At 45.4% G+C, this 19,173-nt stretch overlaps 1 protein-coding gene across 15 annotated transcripts in view; it reads right to left on the reverse strand.

Moving 5' to 3' along the window:
- Window positions 1-19,173, reverse strand: part of LOC114790363 (nck-associated protein 5-like) — a 79,926-nt gene that overhangs the window by 44,202 nt on the left and 16,551 nt on the right. For 12 of the 15 annotated variants that reach the window (XM_028980369.1, XM_028980376.1, XM_028980375.1 and 9 more), the window contains one exon: window positions 15,338-15,428. In XM_028980369.1, coding sequence (XP_028836202.1) covers window positions 15,338-15,428 — 91 coding nt within the window. Of the gene's footprint in view, window positions 1-8,270; window positions 8,382-15,337; window positions 15,429-19,173 lie in introns of all 15 variants that reach the window. The other 3 variants (XM_028980368.1, XM_028980370.1, XM_028980366.1) reach the window with 1 other exon arrangement.

The following is a 19,173-nucleotide window of genomic DNA, read 5'->3' on the forward strand; positions in this document are numbered from 1 at the left end:
CTGTGTCTGGATTGTTGCACAAATACTTTGCACTTATTAGAGAAAATAGGCTTTCAGTTGTTCATTTTGTCTGATTCTTCTTGTGCTAGATGTGTCTAGTATTGTTTTGTGTGTTTTTACAGAGGGCAAATTTTAGAAAGGTTGCAAGTTTATTTTTACCAACTCTGATCCTTACTGCATAGTTGTTCTTAAGTGTGATGTTCTCTGCCTGCTTTATTGTGTGTTTCTTACAGATGACTCACATATTAGTATCTATGATGTTTATGTAGTGAAAAGTTTTCATATGTCAAATTGTGTTTTTCTAAATTTGTCTGACTTCAGTCTGATGCATTGTTACTGACTTTTCTGTGATGCGGTTTGATACATTTTCATGAAAATTGTCTTAATGTTGAGGTGCAGATGGGAAAAATGTCTTAAATTCATATGGACACATTTTTTACATGTTTTGTCACAAATACAATTGCATTACTGAAGTATGTATTGCTGTAGAATGGTTTTTATTTTAGTAATTTTAATCACAAGATTCTAGATTAAATTTCTGACCCATTTTGGGTTGCTTTCAACCCAGCAGCGTAGTCATTTTTAACAAAAGTTGGGTTAAAAATCACAACCCAGCATGCTGAGTTAAACGTGTAACCCAACTTGTCAAAATCCAGCATTGGGTTGGTCTCTTTTTGACTCAAAATTAACCCAAATTGGGTTTAATGGATTTAAATTATTAAAGTTACATAAAAGTGAGGAGGCGCAAACACTCTTGACAGGATTGGCTCCAGGTGATCGCTACAGCTAAAGCCATTTCTGACATCTGGTTAAATGGATTTAAATTAGTGAAGTAAAGTTACATAATGTGAGGAGGTGAGCAGCCATGACAGGCGCCCGGGTAGCAGTGTGTGGGGACGGTGCTTTGCTCAGTGGCACCTAGGCGGATCGGGATTCAAACCGGCAACCTTCTGATTACGGGGCCGTTTCCTTAACCGTTAGGCCACCACCTGCTGGAGAGGACGTCCACCACCCCCCATGCCACACACCCACCACCATCTCCAGCCACGCGCCCAGCCCCCCTGTGGGACGTCCCAGGACCCTTCAGTGGAGCAACAGGTACATGCCAGTCTTCCATAACATCCTGTGGTGTGTACTTTGCTGCTCTTCCCTCCCTTTCAGACACGGAGAAGATCACCACCATCATCACCACCATCATCATCATAAGGGTGGTAGTAGCCTAGTGGGTAAAACACTCGCCTATGAACCAGAAGACCCAGGTTCAAATCCTGCTTACTACCATTGTGTCCCTGAGCAAGACACTTAACCCTCAATTGCTCCAGGGGAGGACTGTCCCTGTAACTGCTGATTGTAAGTCGCTCTGGATAAGGGCGTCTGATAAATGCCATAAATGTAAAATGTAAATGTCATCACCACCGTCTGACTAGGTCAGCTGGGGCACAGCCCTGTGGCAGCAGGGAGAGACCGGCAGAATGGGTTTTCAGGACTTCCTGGAGAGACTGAGGGTGGAGTTTGATCAGCCAGAGCATGAGCCAGGGATCGAGCCCCACCACCACCCAGTGCCAGTCAGGATCCGGTGCAAGAAAACCCAGCACTGGCAGGCAGCGAGAAGGTCGCCCCAGAGAGTCCAGAGAGGGAGCCAGATGACCCTCTCTTCTGTCTGTCTCTGTCGGTGTGTGTGCGTGGCATTTGTTTCCGTATGTCACCCCCACTGCACCCCTTTATGTCCACCAGATGGCGACCCAGCAGCGGAGCCGAGCTCTAGGGAGGAGGTGAACGAGCCCCAAGGTACCCCTAAGTCCAGCTGGGGAGGTGCTCGATCCTGAGGGGAGGGTGGGTGGGCAAGCGACAGAGCTGGGTCTTCCGGTAGCCAGTACGGAGGGCGGGCCAGGCATGGGCGGTGTGCCATAGAGCCCCCCTGGTAGGCATGAGGACCCAGCTGGGACAGGCAGGAAGAGGGCCTGCTTGTCCCAATGGACGCAGAAGGGGCTAGCTGGATGGGTTGGCAAAGGCCCCACCTTGGCACCAGGGGTCCCAGAAGGCACTAAACAGGGGTGCTGTGAATGGTCGCCGGAGGTTCCGGGACCGCCTCCCTGCGCGGTGCAGGTAGGAAAGCTGGCCGCTCTGCCAGCGGGGACGTGCAGCGAGAGAGGTTGCATGATCCCATAAGGCACCAGAGAGGGGTGCCGTATGTGGTTGCCGGAGGCTCCGGGACCACGCCGGGGAGCCAGTCCGAGGGAGCGGTGCCGCCATGTGGGACCACGCCGGGGAGCCAGCTGTTAAAAGTCTGTGACTCCGCCCCTTCTGTAGAGGAGAAATTTTCGGGGACTCTGTTTGTGAACTTGACCTGTTCTTGTTAAAGTGTGTTTTCAGTTCTGGCAATCGGCACACGCCTGCAGGCTAGTTTATGTTCTCCCCTTTATTCACTGTTTTCGGCCACCGCGCCACCTTTATTTGTGTTTGTAAATAAATTCTTGTCTCCAGTATGTCCCGCCTCTGCGCCTTCTTCCCCCCTCAGCTCGCCGTCATGACAGCTCTGTACTGAAAAGAAAATGTGATGTATTATAATAAACAAAAAAAGAAAACGATGGCACGTTGGCCTGAAAACAAAATATGAAAAGGGAACTGTCACAAGGGCTGGACATGGCGAGGAAGAAGGACGCATATGTACTACATCACGAAATATAATAAAACAGGACAAACATGAAACTCAGGTCTGAACTCCTGACCCAGAGTGGCCCCTGCCAGGCTGGATCATGACCGGAACAAAAAAAGGCAGCATACAGAGTGTACTTCCCAACTACACACAAACAATGCACGACACCGACCTCTGCACACATTCTGACCTATGAAGGGTGAAATGTTACAAATGCATATTCTAATTTTTCTGCATTAGAAATTGACAGAAATTTCCTAACCCTAGCAATACTATTTTTGTGCAAACAGGCCATGCTGGAAATGTATTAACTGTAACTGTCAAATAACTGATCGATATCAAAATTAAACACTATTTTTTTTCTGATGCACTGGGACCAGCTGAGGAACCAGAACACTCAAACCTTATTCATCTAACAATCCAACTACCACCATCATGATCATACCCCTTCAGCCCAGATTACAGTCACAATATGTCAATTGTTCTCACACCTGCAGTGATTTCAGTAATATTATCAGCCACCTTGACAATGCAATGGCTAAACTTCAGCAGTCCACCTGCAATGTCTTTTAGTCTTGCCTTGGTCTTATTTGGTTTCTCTCAAGGTTTCTTTCTCAGGGTGTTTCTCCATGGTCTGCTCACTAGGACGACTTCTTTAACCTGCTGCATCTCTTTTATGCTTTGTGCCAATGTACATTGTAAAAAGTGCTTTATAAATAAAAAATTGAATGACTAAGCATTAATTAGTAAGGATGTATCATGATTTGGCTATAAAGATATGACAGGATGATTTATGTGGTATACAGATGATAATGATGATAGCCGTTTTTATGTTCTAAATGGATAAAAATTTCAGTCAGCATTGCCCGATTTTATAATGCCAAGTAATTATGCTAATAAGTGCTTAGACTAAGCTTTGAGGTCTGAAAGGTCATGAGTCGTAACTCCAGTGGCCAGAAAAATCCTTTGCCTGAGTCACCATGAAAGGTCAAGGAGACTCAAGTTATGACAGTGAACTTTAATGCATTACTTGCAGTTTTGAGAAATGGAAAGCTCACTTTCTCATTATGAGGTCAACAATGCTTCACCTTTAGGTTGTCAATCGATTGGTTGACTGAATGTCCTGCTCATCAGAATTTGGTTTGACAAATTAGAGGCAGTTCACCCGACCATGCCCTTTCTCAGATATCTGATTTCGTACATGCAACTCTTTACACTTTATTGTTGGATTCAACCTGTCACTACTGCAAAAAAAAAAATCTGAAATATTTGTATTGTTTCCTCTTTAATGCATTTTTACAATCTCCAAATCAACATGAAAAGATGCACTTACAAAGGTTTTTTGTACTGACAAGTTGATGCAACAACTCTGAAGCATCTTCCATCTTAATTTTCACTTTGTGAAAAACAATGTCAATCTCCCTAACATCACCAGACCTTAAACAATGAAAAATTGATAGTCAGAGGTCCCTAACCTACATAGTCACCTATGAACAAGAAAGCCACAAAGGAGTTTCTGCGAGGACTGTAATTTGAAATACTGACTGATACTGATTACTCTGGATATGAATGTCTGCTAAATGTCCAGAGGCATTTATCTCAAACTGGTACGTGTGATACTCAGGCTCAATAGTGGTATGCTAGGTAACCTCAGTGTGTTCAAATGTATTTATTATGACCAATATCCTTACACTATTGACAGTGTTTGACCATCAATAATAAATAATATATTAAGAATAAAATGACCTAATGTGTAAAGTAGTTACATAGACATACGCTACTGTTTTTAATGGCAGTTTTGTAAAGAATCTTTTGACTCATTCAGCTGATATGAAAACATCAACATCAATGGATCTGAAAGTTTATTGAGATAGAGTACAGGCCAGTGGTCTGGAGATAATACCCATGATGAGTGGGTATTTCATTAACTGGCTTATTTCAAATGCTAAGAAGAGACACAGGTGCACAACATTATAATATTTATATACAGGGAGTGCAGAATTATTAGGCAAATGAGTATTTTGTCCACATCATCCTCTTCATGCATGTTCTCTTACTCCAAGCTGTATAGGCTCGAAAGCCTACTACCAGTTAAGCATATTAGGTGATGTGCATCTCTGTAATGAGAAGGGGTGTGGTCTAATGACATCAACACCCTATATCAGGTGTGCATAATTATAAGGCAACTTCCTTTCCTTTGGCAAAATGGGTCAAAAGAAGGACTTGACAGGCTCAGAAAAGTAAAAAACAGTGAGATATCTTGCAGAGGGATGCAGCACTCTTAAAATTGCAAAGCTTCTGAAGCGTGATCATCGAACATTTAAGCGTTTCATTCAAAATAGTCAACAGGGTCGCAAGAAGCGTGTTTGCCCATTGAGACATACTAGCCCATTGAGACATACTATATGTGATTTTGGGCTATATAAGAAATAAATGTTGTTGTTGTTGTTGTGTGGAAAAACCAAGGCGCAAAATAACTGCCCATGAACTGAGAAAAGTCAAGCGTGCAGCTGCCAAGATGCCACTTGCCACCAGTTTGGCCATTTTTCAGAGCTGCAACATCACTGGAGTGCCCAAAAGCACAAGGTGTGCAATACTCATAGACATGGCCAAGGTAAGAAAGGCTGAAAGACGACCTCCACTGAACAAGACACACAAGCTGGGCCAAGAAATATCTCAAGACTGATTTTTATGGACTGGTTGAAATGAGAGTGAGTCTTGATGGGCCAGATGGATGGGCCCGTGGCTGGATTGGTAAAGGGCAGAGAGCTCCAGTCCGACTCAGACGCCAGCAAGGTGGCGGTGGAGTACTGGTTTGGGCTGGTATCATCAAAGATGAGCTTGTGGGGCCTTTTCGGGTTGAGGATGGAGTCAAACTCAACTCCCAGTCCTACTGCCAGTTTCTGGAAGACACCTTCTTCAAGCAGTGGTACAGAAAGAAGTCTGCATCCTTCAAGAAAAACATGATTTTCATGCAGGACAATGCTCCATCACACGCGTCCAAGTACTCCACAGCGTGGCTGGCAAGAAAGGGTATAAAAGAAGAAAAACTAATGACATGGCCTCCTTGTTCACCTGATCTGAACCCCATTGAGAACCTGTGGTCCATCAAATGTGAGATTTACAAGGAGGGAAAACAGTACACCATGGATGGCAGGCTTTTGAGTGTCCTTGCAAAGAAAGGTGGCTATATTGGTCACTGATTTGTTTTTGTTTTGTTTTTGAATGTCAGAAATGTATATTTGTGAATGTGGAGATGTTATATTGGTTTCACTAGTAAAAATAAAGAATTGAAATGGGTATATTTTTGTTTTTTGTTAAGTTGCCTAATAATAATGCACAGTAATAGTCACCTGCACACACAGATATCCCCCTAAAATAGCTAAAAATAAAAACAAACTAAAAACTACTTCCAAAAACATTCAGCTTTGATATTAATGAGTTTTTTGGGTTCATTGAGAACATGGTTGTTGTTCAATAATACAATTATTCCTCAAAAATACAACTTGCCTAATAATTCTGCACTCCCTGTACAACAAACACAAAATGTAACATGAAACTGACAAGAGAGGCTAAAATACAAACTAAAGATATTCTCTCAGCTGAGGTCTGAACTCAATAGAAACAGCAAAGATATAATGTGGGGCATGTATGCTGTGGGGCATGTAAGATATACAAGTTATGATGCAAGTGATCATAAAAAAGCATGACAGGGTCGACCTCTCTGCTGTTCCAGTGAACCTCAACATGGGCACATCAGTTAGCCTGGAGCTCATTACATTTTCCCAGAGCTGCTTGGCTGGCCAGACTACGGCAGGGACAAGTGGTGTCCCATGGGAGCACTGGTGGGCCGAGATCTTAGGAAGTCTGCTGCGAGTTCCCCGCATCAGCAACTCCGCCACCAACACCCAAGAACTCTCACCACTGATCTTGAATCATGTCCTGCACCCAGTGGCACAATGTCGCTACTAACCTCCTTTCTTGAACATAAACACTGCAGGTGTTGAGTTTATTATTATTGATATAATGATCACACAAACCATGCACAAACCATCAGCTTTGCGCAAAGGGGAGAGAAAGACCTCAGTCTCCTGCACAGCTTCTTTTATTTGAGTACATGTTGCACAATACAGCCTCTCAGTCCATATCATAAATATTGCAGTCAGATAACATGATGGCCACATCACGTCATGAGTCTCTCGTCTTACACTGATGCAACATCACTCTAGAACAGGGTCAATCTGGATCAGACAACATGACCTTCTTCCACTGCTCCAAAGTCCAAAAATATAAAAGGTGAAGTCTTTTTACCTGATTAGCCTCACTTAGCCACATTATCCTTACATATTTTAATCAAGCGATGGACAGAACTGAATTTTAGTAGTTTCAGCAGCAGTTTCTATCTCCTTAGATGTTTTTTTCTTTTTTATTCATCCCATTAATTTGAACCTTCTGACACAGGATATGTCTTCCAACATGTTTGTTTAAGAACTGAGAAGCTACCTCCTGCATCAGTTCAGGTTAAATAACTTGTCGCCTGTGCAAACATAATCATCCATGCAGTAATTATCCAACTGGAGACTATTTTCTTTGCTAAATCCAGATAGTGACCTTTTTTGGACAGACAGTGTACTTATTCATGACTAAGAGATAAATCACAGATGACTGTGTGTGTATGTGGGTGGGTGTAAATGGTGTGCAGTGTGTGTTTTTTCAATGTGTGTGTGTGAGTGTGTTGGGAAAACAGAAACAGACATGGAGGAAATGAGAAAAGCAGAAAAATACAGAACATAATGTAAATTAAATGAAACAACATTTGAATCCCTGATGATGCTTTCTGGTTGTTGTTCCTGGTATCCTGAAATAGATTCGCTCACCAGTTCATTTCTTCCGCCTGCAAATTACCCCATCTTCTCATACCTCCCTGATACAGTGTAGTGTACAGTGGCTTGTGGCTCCGCTTCTTTTATAAGTTCTGGGTTGAGAGCCATGCTAACGGATTATAATGGATGATATCAGTCCAGCCTGGGAATGAGAGTGGCCTCAGTGTGTGCTGTCAGTGGCATTTTCCCAAAGCTGCAGGCTGGTGATGTATGACTTCAGTGTGGATATAGTTGCTGCATCTATCACTGGACCAGGCTGCCAAAGCTGCGTGGCAGATAACTCTCGATAAAGTCCCTCTGAGTGCAATGCTTGAATAATACAGCACTGCCAGAGTCATATGAGCTGCGGTGGAGGAGGTGTGAAGCTCTTACCAATTAACCCTCACTCTGCTCATTTATTTTTGCTGCCAGTGTGTGTCAAAGAGAAACGCCTGTCAGCTTTAAATTTATATTTAAGTCACACTGTGGATGAAGTGTCTCTGTGTGTTAGATTGCATTTAGTACAAGAAACAAGGGAGACACTAGTTATAAGTATACATCTGCAGAACCTCTTAGCACATCATGTTTTACTTGTCTGCATGGAATAACATGTATTTATCTAATAATAAAGAGCTTGTTAATTTATTTGTGTGAATTTGTCTGATGCTACGTAAGGTAGATTTTTCCTTCCTTTCACAGAACAGTGCAGCAGAAAATGGTGTCTGTGTTGTTAGTAAGAGATGCAGTTCTACCTCTAGTCTGTCCAGCAGCTGCTGCATTTTGGCCAGATGTGCCGGGACCTACTGTTCCTTCTGTTTCTGACTCTTCCAGTCCTTAGGTTGATTGTGCACCTTCTTTGAACACTTCATCAGAGACAGAGATAGACAGATTGCGTCAAACCCATGAATCATTTGAGGGTCCAACATCAGAAGGTCCAACATCATTCATTTTATCATCAGCTATTAAATAAACGTACCTAGTGTTAAGCATAATAGTAACTAAGTGGGTAACACCTAAGAGCCAGAAGACTACAAAGTCACAGGTTCAAACCCCACTACCACTGTGTCCCTGAGAAAGATGCCCTGAGTGTCTCCTGTAACTATTAAGCCGATTTATGCTAAATGGTGTAAATGTAATGTCATGTAAATAAGCATCCCAGTGGTACTTAATGTTTACCTCTCTGTTATATGGAGACGATGTCTTAATATAGGCCATTTACCATCATGTTTGGTGCTTCTGTACACAGCATGGGTCATTACTGTATGTCTACTTCTGCTGCTCAGCTGTTCCTTGTTTGCCCCTTTGGAGAATTTGCTTTCAATGTCTCTGTTCCATGCCTGATGTGTGCTGTAGATTGTGTTTTGTCCCTGCCTCTGTGCTTTAAATTGCTATTACAAATGTTACAATATGTTACAGTGTTACAATATGTAAAGTGGTGATAGAATATGTTAGAAAAGACAGCCGCTAGACATGCTTTTTGTTTATAATGTTCATTATGTGCTTTCCAGCAATCAGGAGCTTAACTGTTTGTATGCAGTTAGATGGTGATACATGTCTGTGCTTCTCCATCTCATTTTTCATTCTTCCGATGGGTAATTGTCATCCCGAATGACGCCAGGATCACAAAGGTACAAAAGCAGTCATAGACGACACCTTTGATAAATGAGTCTAAACCTCGTCCATGTCAGCAATGACACATTTGAACAACAGAGTGCCTTAATCTCTACTTTTACAAAGCAACACAGTTTACAAAAATTATTGTAAGAATTCCCTTGTGTGTGTGGGTGTGTTTGTGTGTGTGGGTGGGTGGAGCGTGGCATGCATGCTTGTGTCTCTGGCAGATTATTTCACCTGAAGAAGATCTTACTAATAACCTGCCTGCAGTTTTCAAGTGGCAGTGGTAGCGTAGTGGTTAAGGAAGGATTTAAGGCATTTGGCAGACGCCTTTATCCAGAGCGACTTACAATGTTACCATCAATGAAGTGATTAATTATGGTTCACTAGGACCCCCAACTATGAATACAATAATTGTATTCACTATGTTGTAGTTTCTATACATAAGTCAGACAATATGAAGGTTACAAGCTAATCTAAATATTATCTAAAGAGCTGTTTGAAGGTATTCAGTGACTGTCCTGTTCTGACCCCAAGGTTCACCAACAGGGGCCAAGACAGAAAAGAGTCTAGATGAGTGTTTTCCTTTTACCTTCAGAGATGGAGGGACCAGGCGAGCAGTACTGGAGGCTCGGAGAATATGAGGCGCAGTGCGAGGTACAGCATAATAAGGGCTGTGATGGTGCTACTCCATGTTTGGTTTTGTAGGCCAGAATCAGTATTTTGAATCTGATGCGTGCAGCTACTGGGAGCAAGTGAAGGGAATGTAGCAGAGGGGTGGTTTGGGAAGGTTGAAGATCAGTTGTGCTGCCACTGAGGTGCCACTGAGCAAATTACTGTCCCCACACACTACTCCCCAAAAACCTGTCATGGCTGCCCAATGCTCACACAGGGTGATGGGTTAAATGCAGAGGACAAATTTCACTGTATGCACCGTGTTCTGTGCTGCTGTGTATCACAAGTGACAATCATTTTCACTTTACACACTTTGTAGAAGGAGAGAGCTGTGAGTTGTCCAGGTAAATAGCAAGATCCTGATTTGGTTATTCCCTTAATCCGAATAACATTCTCTAACCTGTCAAGGAGAATAGCATGATAGTGTCAAACGCTGCACTCAGGTCAAGCAGGACATGCAGCGAGATGCGGCCCTGATTAGAGGTCAAAAGCAGGTCATTAACCACTTTAATCAGCACTGTCTCAGTGCTATGATGAGGTCTAAATCCTGATTGATATACTGCATGGATGTTGTTACTGTCTAGGTATGTGCTCAGCTGCTGGGCTACGACTTTTTCTAAAAAAAAATTTTACATAAACGGAAGGTTGGATATCAGTCTATAATTCGAAAGGAAGTGCTTGATACTGAAGTCCACTATTAACTCCATTGTCTCGCTGATGTTCAGGTGGAGATTGTTCCTCTGGCACCAATTCTCCAGATTTCCAACCTCCTCCAGGTGGTCCTGTCTCATCATTGTCAGAGATCAGGCCCACCACGACAGTGTCGTCAGCAAACTTAATGATGGTGGTGGAGCTTGTTGTGCCGTGGGGGGCTCCAGTGCTGGGAGTGATGCTGGCTGAGACATGTCTACCCATCCTTACTGCCTGTGGTTTCCCAGTTAGAAAGTTGGATATCCACTGACACAGAGATGAGCTGAGTCCCAGGTGCACCAGCTTGGTGAGTGTGGAAGGGTTTATCATGTTAAATGCTGAACTGTAGTCGATGAAAAGCATTTTAACATCATTTTCCTTCTGAGTGTCCAGGTGGGTGAGTGCTGTGTGGATGAGATGGGAGATGGCATCGTCTGTACAGCGGTTTGGACGGTAAGCAAGCGAGTGTGTCCGGTAGTGAAGAAATTATGTCTCTGACCAGCCGTTCAAAGCACTCCATCACTTCTGAGGTGAGGGCTACAGGGCAGTAATTGTTGAGGTAGGCAGGATGGGGTTTGTTTGGGACTGGAACAATGATAGACTCCTCGAAGCATGTTGGGATCACCGACTGAGAGAGAGGTTGAATATCTCTGTGAACATAGGTGCTAGCTGGTCTGTGCAGGCTCTGAGGATTCTACCTGAGATGCCATCTGGTCCTGCCGCTTTCCTGGTGTTCACTCTCTTGAAGGTTCACCTCACATCATGCTCGTTGATGATGAACGCGTTTTCGATGCTGGCAGTTTCTTCCTGTCCGCAGCCGTTGGCGCCGCTAGCCTTAGCATCTTTAGCTGCAGCCTCGAAGTGAGTATAGAATGTGTTCAGCTCGTCTGAACACGTCCGCGTTTGTCATACCGGATGTGGGTGCTTTATAGTCTGTTATTGTCCTTAGTTCCTGCCACAGGCTCTTAGAGTCACTCTGTTCGAGTGGCTCTGTTCAGCCTTATATGACTACATGTCCCCGGATGCAAGCCGGGCGTTATAGGTAGCGGTGCGAGATCTCAGAGTGCCGTGGATGGTTTTATTCACCCACGATATCTGCTTAAGGTGGAATACACGATGACGCCGCTGATGATGACCGATGTGAACTCCTGAGGAAGATAAACAGAATGACATTTGATGGTCAGTAGTTTCAGGTTGGGTGTGCAGGAGCGTTCAAGAGGAACAAGGCTTGTGCTGTTGCACCAGTTGTTGTTTACCATCAAGCACATGCCACCTCCCTTGATTTCCCTGAGTCCATGGTCCTGTCCATGCAGTGAACCGAAAATAACTCGGCCGGTTGGATGGCGTGGTCCGGGAACCAGTGGGTTCAGCCATGTCTCGGTGAAGCAGAGGAGATTACAGTCCCAGATGTCTTTCTGGAACTTTACCCTGGCCCTGATGTCATTGAGCTTGTTATCCAGGGATTGGGCATTGGCGAGCAGAATGCTAGGCAGAGGTGTGTGATGTTCCTGATGCAGTGTTCAGCCTGTTCCTGACACCGGCTCATTTCTCCCGGGGCCGCCGCTTCGCATCGCTTCCTTTGTTGTTTCTCAGGATCTCACTCGGCCAGCTGGGATCCGAAGCAGTTAAAATCTTCGAATTGTGAGTGCATTGTATACTAATAGAAACAAGGGTGTCTCTATTGTACCTAATGCAATCAATGGTGGTGGATTTGCCCGTGAAGGGTTCCTAAAAATAAACTTAAAAGACAAAAAACAAAGTAAACAAGGTCAGAGCAGCCGACCGCACCAGCGCCGCCTTGGACTTCTCGAAACACGGCACATGGTGGACACAACGAAATGTGTCCTCTGCTTTTAACCCATCAGCCTTAGTGAGCAGTGGGCAGCCATGTCAGGTGCCCGTGTGTGGGGCAGCTCTTTGCTCAGTGGCACCTCAGTGGCGGATCTGGATTCCGGCAAGACCACTGCCCCGCTGGGCCACCACTGCTGGGGGACTTCAACACTCACATGGGCTATGAGTGAAGCATAAATTGCTGCCAAACAGATATGTAAAGCAGAGAAAGCTTTGCCCTGCTCTAGTAGCTCCTGCAAGAAGGAGGGCATCAGTGGAATAGGACACTGAAAGGCCAAAACCTGATGTTACATCATCCCAATCATTGTGTTGATGAAAGATCTGTCCTCTGAGAGAGAGGAGATCCCTGCATAAGGGGAGATGTCACAGTGGTACACAAAGCAGCTGAGCTATATCCGCCAGCCGTGGCCGACCCGGCCAGTGTGATCAGAATCAGCTTAACTTGCCTTAACTTGTGAATTTTTGGCCACAGGTTTATGTATTTTTTTAGATTATCATATTTATGTAGTTTTTGTGTGTTACATCATGGAATTATTGGCTTCTTTTCTGTTTTGTCTTCAGGCTTTTGAAATTTCTGGGGCAGATAGTCACTATGTGCAGGCAGAGTATAATATTGAATGTGGTGTGGTTTGTCTTTCTGCCTAATGTTTTTGTGAGTGTGAGTGTGTGTGCGTGCATGGACTGGTGATATTTGCCAGTAGCCTGCTACCCAGAGGTAATCAATGCCTGTTTTGTCATATTTATGTCAAATAAAATTAGAATTTTAATTTATTTAAAGCTGGTAATAAACTGCCATTTCATTGTGTAAATTCCTTGCGTCTATTTCCTCTAATTAAAAGTGATTTATGAGATCCACGTCTTCTGCATAGGGTATATGGACCTGTGTGTCTGTAATTAATAGGGTATTATTCTGCCTGTCATGCGGAAGCGGGGGGAGCCCGGGGAGCAGAATGTGGGGACGGCGCTTTGCTCAAACTTCCAGCGACCTTCTGATTATGGGGCCACTTCCTTAACCGCTAGGCCACCACTGCCCCAGGAGAGGCTGCTCTACCATCGGTTCCTTGCCAAAGCACTGATTCAAGATGGTCGCTCGCTGATGACAACCGAAGACAGTGAATGAGTGGTACACACAGATAATTAAAGGTACACCACTTCACACATATTTAAATATTATTTTAAATTCCAGTCATGACAGGTACACAATTGTGCCTTAAATGCCAAAAAAGTACCTGGAGGTTAGGTACATTATTGTTCTTCAGAAGAGTATTGCCCCAGAGACAAGCATTTGTACTCATATAGGTACACAATGGTACTTCCATTTATCTGTGTGTAGCTTGTTCCTAACCAATTGTTTGTTCTGAGTTCCATGTCTTGCAGTGGTAAAATTCCTCTTGCTTAGCCTGTCACCCAGGGGTTAACTACACTCCGTCCCTTGTGAAGAGAAACTTCTGGTGGTGTGCATGTTCTAAGCATTCCACCAGCCACCTGTCAGCCTCCTCTAGCTATTGCCTGTACTGGGTTGTCCATTGTCTCATTTTCCTGTGGACTTTCTAACTGTCATGATCCGGACCGGCAGGGGTTACTCCAGATCCAGAGTTCAGACCGTCTGGAGTTTCATGTTCGTCTCGTGTAATGTTCCCTGATCGTGTTCACCTGTTGTATATTTATATTATTATATAAATATATAACAGTATAAAGCTATCCTGTTTGTGTCTGTTTGCCGTCGGGTCATTGCGTGTTGATGTTCCCCTGTCTTGTGTTATGTATTAAACCCCTGTCATGCGTCCTCCTTCCTTGCCTTGTCCAGCCCAACGTGACACTAACGTTTGCTTTGCCCTAACTCCCCTCTGCTAAAAAGAGATGATGGACATCCTGGTTTCACGTAATTCCGTTCACAAGACTAGACTTTGTCAAGTCATTAAAGCTGCTGTTTGTCTTTCATCAGGATTCCATTCTCAGAGCAACAGGCAGGCTGAGCACAAGAACCAGAATCTGGAGGTGCTTCTAAACCCAGCTTGTTATGGAGAATTCATCTCCTCTGGGTGGGATTATTCCCACAACACTCTTACAGCTCTGTCGCTGAGCAGTCCCCATTCAAAGCCTATCTGGATTACCAACTGCCTATGTTTCATGCTCAGAAAGAAAAAAATCACTGTGCCATTTTTCCAGACACACCTCAGTTTGGAGAGATACCCGATTGGCATCTGTTATCTGTAACCACTGGCTCACACCAGCCCCATTTTAGCACCCAGGTCAGAGTGTTTGCATTTGTTCTATATTTATTCTATATTCTTCATATGTGAGAATTTTTCTCTCAAGACCTTCTCTGCAGGTATGGATTTCATGCAGGTCAGCATTTCATAGGCCAGATTTCCACTGTTCATTATACGTTATTTATTAGTTATTCATGAGACACTCAGGGACTAATTGGAATGCATAATCTCACATTTGTCATCATCAAGCACAACAGCCCCAAGGCTCCCACTTGCACAGAAGCACATATACAAAATTACCCCCATAAAAACTGGCTTTTGAGGTTTGACAGTGCAGCAAAGTCAGAGACAATGAGAGGAGTCAGTAAGCACAAGATTAAACCTAAATCAAAAGAAGGGAGAATGTTGTTATAATGCTGTTATAGCATTATTGCTGATGGAAAAAAATCTAAATAATTTTTGAAACCCTAAAGGTTTACTTATGTAAAAATGTACACCTCTGGTGCATACATTGTACTTCCATGAACAATTCTCTCCTAAATATGTGGGAGGAGAATGGCTGTAAGCCCATCCTCTGATTAGTTATGGAGTTTCACTATAGAAAGTTTACCTTTTAGCTTGCAGAGTGGGAGGGTCCTGTGAGTGTGTGTGTGTGTGGAGATAGTGATGCACTGTGAATACTTTCCGCCTGCAGTGAATTTTTGTATTATTCATACCTGTCTTCGCAGCAACGTTCAGGTTTTACAGGTTTTTATTTATTTTTTTGGTATTTTTACCTTGTCTGACTTCATGACGTCCATTGTGGTGACACCTGTCTTCTCCAACATCCCCTGACTGTGCATCAAAGTCCGAACAGTCTCCTCCATCCTACATGTACAGACACACACATGTGACAGAGAGAGACATTACTCTATATTCAGTCCTTATTCAGTGCATTGATCAAGTATAATGCTGTTATTTAAGATACAGCTTCCAGAGATAATGGGGAAAAATGGACCTGGTGAGTTAGGCTTGTAGGTCTAAACGACAGAGGCCATAGGAGAAAGAGTCAGAAAATTCCCATTAACATCCTTTTGAAGATGACACGTTGGCGAGCTGATGGGGGAAGGAAGCGCAGAGGTGGGACATACTTGGGACAGGGATTTATTAAGAAAACACAAATAAATAGTGAAACTTAACAGGGGAAAAACACAAGCTTGCCCGCAGGCATGTGGTGGTAGCCAGAACTCAAAACACAACAGAGGTTCACAACAGAAAGTCAAGTTCATGACCGAGTCCACGAAAATGCCATCGCTCCAGAGGGGCAGAGCCACAGGCTTTTAAAAGCTGTCTGGATTGGGCACAGGTGATGTGCCCAGGTGCCGTCAATCCTGACAGAGGACAGACAATGAAGTACAGTCAAGGAACACATTATTTGAACCCTTGCTTTTACGTTTGCCCACTAACAAGAAAATGATCATTCTATAATTTCATTTACATTTGGCAGATGAAATCCCACACTAGAGGATGATCTGTAGATACCATTCACCGAACAACTCAGCACCCAACCCTTTTTTTATGTAAGAGCAATTTTCTAAAATGGATGGATAATGGATCAGCGTCTCGGTGCCTCTGTGACCTTCTCCACAGTTCAGCATGACAACATTCCATGGCATTTTAGATCTACTCCCCACCCTGGAGGTTTTTAAAACAAGTTTAAAAACTCACCGTTTCTCTGTAACTTTTAACTAGAACTGTGTAATTAGAAATGTGTATTAGTAGTTTTGGTGTTGTTTTATGTCTTCTTTTATTTGAATGTTTTATTGCTATGTCTGTTTTTTTATGTATTATTGTTTTATGTTCTTGTAGCGGGTCCCGACTAGGTCCCCGCTGGCAGATATATATACAATCCTTTCCTAGGAGTGCTCTGGAAATATATTAAATATTACAGAGAAATCAGTGACGCAGGAACACAGTTGCTCATTCTCTGTTAACTTGGATAATTTTTATTCTCAACTTCAATTTAACTTGGTATCAGCAATCATGAGTTGTTTCCTGTTATTTTTGTCTGCTTTTGCATTTAAGCACAGATTATATCCCCATTGGATGACATAAAGCAATATATATCCCCATTGGATGACATAAAGCAACATAAAGCATTAGCTTATCCCAATTTGTATGCAACCAAAACTAAACATTTTCCATTTAAATCACGTTTTGATCTATCATATCTGCACTTTTCTCTTTAACATCTATCATCTTCGTCCTCTTATCAAAGAGTATTGTTGTAATAAATGTACATTTTATAAGTGTTCACTTTATACAACAGCATAATTCTCATTTGCAGTTAAGTTTTGTTACATTTACTCTATAAGAACTCACACTTCAAAATAAACATCTCTGCCTCATAACTTTGGCACTCAGTTCTATGAGCTTACTGTCACGACTACGGACTTACGGGGGAAGGAAGCGCAGAGGTCTGACATGCTGGGAAGGGGATTTATTATAACAAACAATAAAGAAATACAAATAAACAATGGCGCGGTGGCCGAAAACAATTTAACTTAAATTACGAACATAAACTAACCCGTAGGCGTGTGGTGATTGCCAGAACTCAAATTACAAATACTGTTATCAACTGAAGTTCACGAAAATGCCGGAGACCTGGAAGGGGCGGAAACATCCGGCATTTAAGCGCTGTCAGGATTGGCCACCGGTGTTGAGCACAGCTGCAGTCAATCCTGACAGAGCCCCCCCTCCAAGGGCTACGTCCTCGGAGCCCCAGCAGTACCATCAGTGGAGGTGGCGGGGCGGACGGTGGCAACCACAGGGCTCCTGCCCTGCTGTATCCTCCCCTCTGGCTGGCGTGGTCAGGCGTGGCGGCCCCGGTCCCTCGGGCTGGCTCCCCGGCGTGGTCAGGTGTGGCGGCCCCATTCCCTCGGGCTGGCTCCCCGGCGTGGTCAGGCGTGGCGGCCCTGGTCCCTCGGGCTGGCTCCCCGCCGTGGTCCCGCATGGCGGCCCCGGACTCTCGTACCTGCACACAATAATCAGGGCCGATCCATCTGGGTACGTGTGGGCCCTGTCTCCACACGTCCCCTCTGACACGTCTTGTGTCACCCCCTGCACCGCGCAGGGAGATTGTCCCAGAGCCTCTGGCAACTGTTCCAGGCACCCCAGGCTGGTGCCTTCTGGGACTATGCAGCCCCTCTCGCTGCACGGCCCTGGTGCCAAGGGGGGGGCATTGCCAGACCATCCGGCTAGCCCCTTCTGCGTCCGTTGGGACAAGCAAGCCCTCTTCCTGCCTGTCCCAGCTGGGTCCTCATGCCTACCCGGGGGCTCTATGGTGCTCCACCCCTCTGGAGGTGGACACAGACCCATGCCTGGCCCACCCTCCTCACCGGCTACCGGAGGACCCAGCTCAATCGCTTCCCCACCTACCCTGCCCTCATTAGGAGCCCCCAACCCGAACTGCACCCCCCCAAAAAATTCTTTGGGGGAGCACCCCCTGGCTGGACTTAGGGGTACCTTGGGGCTCGTCCACCTCGCCTTGGACCGGTGCAGTCAGGTTGGGAACTCCCTCCCTGGGGTTCGGCTCTGCTGCTGGGTCACCATCTGGTGGACACAAAGAGGGGAAGTGGGGGCGACATACGGACACATACAGAGACAGACAGAAGAAAGGGTCGTCTGGCTCCCTCTCTGGGCTCTCCGGGACCTCCTCAGTGGGCACAGCCAGGATCTCGGGAGGAGCAACCTTCTCGTCGCCCACCAGTGCTGGGTCTTCTTGCCCCGGATCCTGACTGGTGCTGGATGTGGTGGAGGGTCAGAGTTCGATCCCTGGCTCAGGCTCTAGCCGATCAAACTCCGCCCACAGTCGCTGCTGGAAGTCCCAAAAACTCCTGTCTGTCTCTCCCTGCTGCCAGAGGGCTGCGCTCCTGCCCCATGCTGACCCAAGCAGACACGCAAGGATGGTGGTGGTCTTATCAGTGTCTGCTGCCCCACTGAAGGGTCCCGGGACAATTGGGCTGTCCCACACGGGGCTGGGCTCATGGGTGGAGATGGTGGTAGGTGTGTGGTGTGGAGGGGTGTGGACGTCTTCTCCAGCAGGTGTGGGCGCTGGTGCTGCAGTTGCTGGCTGGCGACCTCCCGTCGCCCTCTTCCACCAGCTTTCCTCACACTGCTGGGAGGGACGTGGGTCTCCACGGACCTCGTGACGATCCTGGATAGGCGCGATGGGCGGAGCCATCCCGGCACCGACTGCCCAAATGGCGTCATCCTGGTCATCGTCCGTGTCAACCTCGTACCCCCGGAAGTCACATGGGTCATCACGGACGCCGCGATGATCTCGGACGTGCACGCTGGGCGGAGCCATCCCGGCAACGACCGCCCACCGAAAATCCACGTCATCATCGCTTTCGTCATCCGTGTCCTCCCACCGGTGACTCCGAGGGTCGTCCACCCTGCGGACATCCTGGACCCATGGCGCGATAAGCTCCCATGGGCAGTACTCTGGCCATTCGGGCTGGAGGCTGCCCACCTCCTCGCTGGAGGAACGCCGCTGTTGTTGCCACTTCTCACCCCCCTGGAAGTGACGTGGGTCCCCACGGACCTTGCGACAATCGCAGACTGGCGCGAT

This window comes from Denticeps clupeoides, chromosome 5 (genome assembly GCF_900700375.1).
Source record: "Denticeps clupeoides chromosome 5, fDenClu1.1, whole genome shotgun sequence".
In the NCBI taxonomy this organism is placed as follows: domain Eukaryota; kingdom Metazoa; phylum Chordata; class Actinopteri; order Clupeiformes; family Denticipitidae; genus Denticeps; species Denticeps clupeoides.